Source organism: Nilaparvata lugens, chromosome 9 (assembly GCF_014356525.2).
Source record: "Nilaparvata lugens isolate BPH chromosome 9, ASM1435652v1, whole genome shotgun sequence".
Taxonomy (NCBI): domain Eukaryota; kingdom Metazoa; phylum Arthropoda; class Insecta; order Hemiptera; family Delphacidae; genus Nilaparvata; species Nilaparvata lugens.
The window spans coordinates 37,060,738-37,068,326 of NC_052512.1; the positions used below are offsets into that span (position 1 = coordinate 37,060,738).

General features: G+C 35.2%; 1 protein-coding gene across 1 annotated transcript in view; it reads left to right on the forward strand.

The window, feature by feature from the left end:
• The window catches only part of LOC120352964, a 39,684-nt gene extending 32,818 nt beyond the window's left edge, over positions 1–6,866 (forward strand). Inside the window, exon 3 of the mRNA XM_039435325.1 lies at positions 6,719–6,866. Within this exon, the coding sequence (XP_039291259.1) occupies positions 6,719–6,866 (148 nt within the window). The remainder of the gene's footprint in view (positions 1–6,718) is intronic.
• The last annotated feature ends 723 nt before the right edge of the window (positions 6,867–7,589 follow it).

Sequence of the window (7,589 nt, forward strand, 5' to 3'; positions counted from 1 at the left end):
GATATTGAATTGCCGATAACAGCGGACAACTGGCAAGCAGCAAATTTCAGGAGGGGGTGGAAGCAACGTGGGAGGGGTAATGGAGAAGATAAAAGCTAAAGTTAAAAGTAAGTGGCTAGAGAGAAGAGAGCGGTCACAGTTCACAGAATCTACGCAGATGTAAAAATTGACGATGGAACGAGAAATTACATGAATGATGAGTCCAAACGGATGTTACCTCGATGATTTTCAAGGGCCTCTCTGGGCTATTATCGCTCAATCACGCACCGCAGAGAGATGAGGGGATAGGTCTCTGTTCTATGTGCAATAGCCGAGAAACGGAAGATGCTTATCATTTCATCGGTAAATGTTCAATTTTGGGTGAAATAAGAAAGAAATATCTGAGAGGGGCGATGCTAGAGAGAGAGACAGTAATTGAGTATCTGAATGGAAAATTTGGACGAGTCTAGTAGGATATTGAGGGAGGCAGTGGAATACAGGCGAGAATTGATAAAGGAATTCAATTTTTAGGAGTTTATAATCGATAAGAGTCATTTCTCGTTATTGTTATTGATATCTTGTTATGCATATTGTGAAATGTACATTTTAATGTTGAAGTGGAAAAGTCTTTTTAGGATTTATTAGAGTTATTAGCTATAAAAGTAGTATTTTATCATAAACATGAGAAGCCGCAAGACTTTATGTATTATTAAGAAGTGCTTTGATCTATGCAGATGACTTAATTGATTGATTATTCTAAGATTTTTAAGAGGTTTTGTTTTACTCATTTATTCTTTCTCTCTTTTGTTTCTGTATATTATTTCTCTTTTTTTAGATTACTGATGAATTAATTGAAAGTTGACTGTATTTTAATTAATTTTATTTTTGTAGAGTACAAAGTAAGAGGTGACTCTATTTAAATTTCAAAGTTTTGGTTTTTTTGTTCGTGAAGTTAATAATTATGTTGTTGTATATTTTATAAGTCCAGCCACATTGACGCATACAAGGTCCCTTAAGAGGGTGAATTTAAGAGTGTGAATGCTTTTTAAAAGTTGAGTTACAATGTTTAGTTATGATAATTACGAGAAATTAGTTAGGTATGAGAAGAAGGAGGAATTGGATAGGAATGATAGGGAGAAATAATTATTGAGTGAATATGTAATCACAAGAACAATAATAATTATTCAATATTGGTATAATGTATAATAAAGAAATCTATTACTCGGCTGACGGCCTCGGCTAGCCTAAAGAACTTTATTTATGATGAAAAGAATGCTTGTTCAATTTATTTGTAAAATTTAGTTGAGTTTGAATTGAATTGGAGGTATTATTTTCATTTTCTGTAATGTTGAAAGAAGTGCAAATAAAGTCTGTTCTATTCTATTCAATATTGTTCTCAAGTTAAAATGATACTTCTCAGATAAAATTCACTATTCTCAACTACAAGTGATGACTTCTCAAATGCATTGACTATTCTCATTTACATCTGACGTTTTCTCAAATACTAATGACTATTCTCAATTAATACTTTCTCAAATACAGTTGGAAAAGGGTATTTCTCAGATAGGGAGGGTGATAGGATAGGGTATCTTGGATAAGATAAAGAATGAGGAATCAGAGTTGTGTGAGTAGTGAGTCCTTCCAGTTCATATTATTAAAAATCTAATTTGGGTAGCTGAAAGTTTCTCAACAATGCAACATAAAATGGAGTACGGTACTCTATCACTATCAGGAAGCTCATGGTATAGCAGTTCCGGAATCTCTATTTTTTTAAATAAGCACAAATAGCGAAAACGCAATGTAGACCAGGGGTTCCAAAAAAATGTTTCTATGTACTCCGTCACCTACAAGCAATAATGTCGAGACCACATCGGAATTTACAGTTGGGAGGCACTGTGAAACGTGTACTTTCTCGAATCCAGTTCTAATTAGCCTATATCCATACTTGGAATGTCCATTGAATGTTAAATGATCAGTAGTAAAATTGGTAGGAAAACTGTAAGTGGAATATTGTATATATATTAAATACCTGTCAGGCAGTTTAGGTTTATTACTTGGCATTTCAAAACCTTGATTCAATCCAGGCCAGAATAGAGTCTGTTTCTCAATTAAGGATTGGTTCCAAGGAGAGATTGGATATGATAGACTATCATATAGAATTCTATGATATTAGATAAGTTGATAGAATTCTATGAGATTTGGCAGAAATATTCCTTTTCAACTGCGCGTCGATGTATTAATACACAAGGTTTTTTTCAAATTTTGCATTTTAAGGATAATATGAAAAGAGAAGGAATCCCTCATTACTCCGACATCACTGTATATAATTGACCGAGCGAAGTGAGGTCTAAGATTCATGTCGACGGCTGTGCATTTCTCTTTATGTTTATATGTTGCGCATTCACAGCGATATACGGCAATATATTTCCATGAAATTTAACAGGTATGTTCCTTTTTAAATTGCGCGTCAACATATATACGAAGTTTTTCAAAATGTTGCAAAAGTTCTAGTTTAAAAAAAATTCCAGCTTTGAAAGTTTCAACTTCAAAAGGTTGAATCCAAATATGGAATCAGAAATCATCTCCATTATCACTCAATAAAATACGAGAAAAAGTAACCTTGTACAGTTAACTTCACTGAATTATTTACGTTGTCGGGATTTCAATTTTGTCATGTACAACAATCTAATTCATTAGGTTGAAATCGTTGAATATTACCATGGATTTCCTGTTGAATCATTGACTTAAAATCTTTGCAACAATCAATAAAATCTATTACACAGTATAAATATGCAGTCAGTAAGTATAGAATGTAACATTCTATACTCACTGACTGCATATTTATAGAATGTAACATTCTATACTCACTGCATACAGTAGGCTATAAACATTGTGCTGATCTGAACAGTGAGTATAGAATGTAATTACATTATATTACTCTAACAGCTAACTGGATCTGAATTGATCTATTGTAATAATGGACATAATGAAATAATGTCTTACTATTCCAAGTAAAACGAAACTAATGTTTGTGAAATTCATAAATGATCCAGACCAGCCTGGCGACTTCGATGCTATCGACACCGGAATCTCCTTTTATTTCTATCAATGAATGAATCTGAATTAAAACCATGTATTGTATCAACTATCCTATTATCGTATTGTAATTCGTGAAGCCTGTTAGGTAAAAGCCAGTTACATACAGATCGATTTTTTACCGTCCTTATAAAATTCTATTAGATCAAACAGATGATGTTTGACAAGTTGCACTTATTCGAATTCATAAGGATGGCAAAAAACAATCGTACAAAAATCAACGTGCATGTAACTGGCTTTTGAAGACCCATACAATATTGAATTCTATGATCAAATAGAATAGTAAATATCGAAATAAGTGTTGCAGCCAGAACTTGTGTTAAGAACCGGTTTTGTCCCCGCTTTGTAAGTTAAACTAAACACACAATTCCTCCCCGGAATGTGGGTTTGAAGTTTACACACCATTTCTCCCCGCTTTGTGCAGTGGAAGTGTACACACATTTCTCCTCGGTTTGTTCAGTGAAAGTGTACACACATTCTCCCCTTTTTGTAGGTTTAATGCGTAATTTTTTTTTCAAGTTAACAGAAAAAAAAGTTACAACTGTATTGAACACATATTAATATACTTCTAAGACAAAAATTAAGTCTCCAACATGTGTGTAATGTGTGTAAATCAGCCTCCCCGCAATGTATGTTCATTTCTCACCTCCCCGTTTGTTACCTTGTTCCAGTATGTGTGTGTGTGTGTGTGTGTGTGTGTGTGTGTGTGTGTGTGTGTGCATTTTATATAAAGTGAGATTATAATACACTGCTACTATAGTGGGGTCCACGATTTTTAATGACAGTAGATAAAAAGATACAGAAGAATAGTGATGCTGATTCTCTGTATCAATATTAATTATTTTTCTGCACTGTGAAAAACAAAATTGGCATCATTGTGAACCTAGAAAAGGATAGTATCACCGGCAATGTTGAATAATAGATAAGGGTAGCAAAACCAAAGTTTATCAAATACTGTCATTATAACGTAGGCAAATCAATAAGTCTCCTTATTCTGACGAGAGAGAGTGACTGGGTCAAAGAGTCATTCACCAGCAATCAAAAATCAATAAGACGACTTTGTCGAGAGAGAGAGAGAGTGAGACACTGGTCAACAGAGTTTACTGATTAATAATTCACACAAAAACGTGTACAAAGTATTATCCCCATTTTATAGATGGCATTTAGATCGACTTGTACTCCCATTTCTTTTCTTTCTTCTTCTTCCTGTTCAATTTCGTATTCTTCTTCTACCACAATTTCGTTAACTTTATTCATTTTCCCTGAAAAAGAATGCATGTGAATCATGAAGAACAACACACAACACAACCAAAATGAAAATAGTAGTAGTAGGTGAGTAGATGGAGGTAAAGAGTGTGTGAGAACATATTATTGGTTTAATTACATGAGATGATGATGATGAAGATGATGATGATGAAGATAATATGAAGGTGATGGAAAACTGCCTTCATCCAGGCAGGCCGCCGGCCATGATGAGGGGTGGGAGGGAGGTAGGGAGGGGAAAAGGAAAGGAAGGGGATTAGGCTTGCGCTATTAAGGTGATTGCCTGATGCTGAACCAGACATCAATCCACCTCTTGCAATACCTGCATTTTCGTGAACTTAGCAAGCAGGTTGGCTGCTCCTCATTATTGTTCATGTCTGAAAAACGACATACACACAGCTTCATCAAAATGCAACACAAAACCAGCAAAAATCAATAAAAGTCTCTTTATTGTGTTGACAAATAGACTGGGTCAATGAGACACTTACTAGCAAAACAAAAAATCAATAAGATGACTTACTTTGTTAGGAGACACAGAGAGAGAGAGAGAGAGAGACTAGTTGTCTCTGTCTGTACTGTAAGTGATCACACACACACAAAGTAGCGGAGAAGCAGAGAGAGAGAGTGACTGGTTGTCTCTGTCTGTACTGTAAGTGTTCGCTCACACAAAGTAGCCTACTGCTCAAGAGAAGAAGAGACAATTGTGTGCACAAGTGAAAAAAGTGTTAACCCCTTTTATAAAATATTGCCTAAGATGAGGCAATAGTGTTAGTGGTGACAGGGGGGTGGCGGAAGCAGGCAACGATTGTCATCACCACCACCGACCTATAAATTTTTTAATTCTGTTGTCGTGTAGAACAATACCCCATAATTAGCTGGGTGTGCGTGTGTATGTAATTATCGCTGCTTGCCTGCTGCTTTGTGCGAATCTCAACACGTAATTACACAAAACACGCAGCTCTGGAGCACACCCCCCGCCCGCCACCAACTGCTGTAGGATAAGTGGCAGCGGCGGCGGCGGGAAGCCTTTCCTCCCGGCTTTGCCAGTGAGTGGCAAAAGGGGTTGAGTTATTGCATTAGCAGAGAGATTATGCATCACGCAAAACATAATTGAGATGACTTACAAGAGTGTCTACTAGCCTAAACATAATTGAGATGACTTACAAGAGTGTCTACTAATCATTATCCCCTTCGACCCTCGCCATCCCACTTCAGTTGAGACTCTTACCTCTACCCGCACTTTCTCCTGTTTGTTAATCACATAAAACAGATTCAATTTGACCGGAATGTTTTATTGCTGCCTGAAAACTCGAATGGAACACTTGTCTCTCTGTGACTTACCAGCCAGCAGTGTGTGTGTGCCATTGTTTGAGAGAAATTGTCGTGTATAAGCAACTACCATTGATCACACACACACACACACACACTTACAAGCCAGCCAGCCAGCAGTGTGTGCTATTATTTGATTGAGAGAGAGTCGTTGTTAACAAAAACTTCTTCAAAGGTATGTTTCACAACTATTTGTAACATCTTCTTTTCTCATCAAATTATTTCAAAGTAAAAAATCTAAAAAAACAACCTCTTTTGGAGCATCAGTGTCTATGTCCAATGAAAATACTTAGTAACGTACAAATGTCGTTTTCAGGATTTTTTCGATATTATATCGCATATGTTCAAATTTCAAATAAGAGTAGATATATCAATCCATTCATTTTGAGAGAAATCAACCCCCGGAGAGATATCGTTCATTTGACAGAAACCCCAAAGAGTATACTTTTGATTTTATTATGAGAAACCTAATGTATTTTCACTACTAGAGGTAATGGACACAAATAATGATAACAAACACACTAATGTGAAAAAATACTAGAGTAAATATTATCATAGCATTTTTTCTTGTGTAAATAAATTAAAAAAAACATGACACCAAATGAACTATGGACCTGTGTCGAATTATTAAAAGATATGGAAAGTGTTTGTGTAATTTAGTTAGAAATATGAAAATAACCTACTCGTCATATAGTATAGCATTGAATAATGCTAGAAGGTTTGCTAATAATGGTTGGTATCTCCAATTCAGTTTTGTTGCAAATACCTTCATGTTCTTTCGAACATATTCTAGCCATGGATGGTAAATCCGGTATTACAATTGCATCAAATTAACTTGACGAATTAACCACTTGTGCTATCACTCATAAATACACACTAAATTCACCGTCATTTGTGAATTATAATTGGTGGTCTGGTCTTTTTTACAAGAAGCACACCCACAACAAATGAATGAATTTTTTTTTAGGTGACTGCTAACAAATTTACTCGCAGACATAGGAAAATATCTATTGTTAAAAGAAAGAACAAGCTTTTGGCGATGCAATTTCAGTGACCCCTATCACGTGACCTTGGCTCCACCCATCACTGCTCTCAGCCTGGATGACTTCACATTGGATTACAACCTTCTCTGCTCACATTGCACAACATTATGCAACAATCTAGAAATAGTTATGTTTGCGCAGGAGTGGGGTCACTGAAATTGCATTGCCGAAAGTAAAGTAAGGTAATTTTTACCTATATGATAACAAACACACTAACGTGAAAAATACTAGAGTAAATATTATCATAGCATTTTTCTTGTGTGAATAAATTAAAATAATAATGACACCAAATGAACTATGGTCCTGTGTCGAATTACAAGAATATATGGAAAGTGTTTTGTGTAATTTAGTTCTGTGGCTGGATGCACATAAGATGGAAGTCTGTTTTAGCACTTTTCCAGTAGAGCAAAAAGTGATGCATCCAAGTATGACTCGTTGCATTTACTAGTATTGAAATAGAAGTAATTGTACTACTTGATTGATTATTTGAAACCTTTAACATTTTTTGTCAAAATTGTTGCTTTATTTTACTAGTATTTGAAAAACCAAACAGGTAATAATCTTTTTTCATTGTTACTTTGTATGTAAATATTGTTGCTGTATTATGTTGTTCCTCCCGTAGGTAATTTGTAGTAGTAGTAACTACAACTATGGCACCAATTAAACGGAGAAGATTGGCGCAAACTGCAGAAGAAGAAGAAGAGCAGACAACACCTGTTGTTAGTAGAGCGGGAAAACAAATAAAGGACAAAACAGCAAATGGATATAATCCATTTAGTTTATTAGAGAATGAATTTGGAGGGTGTTTGAAAACTTATTACTATAACAATTATGCACACAGTAAATCCGGACACGAACCATTTATAGATTACAATCCAA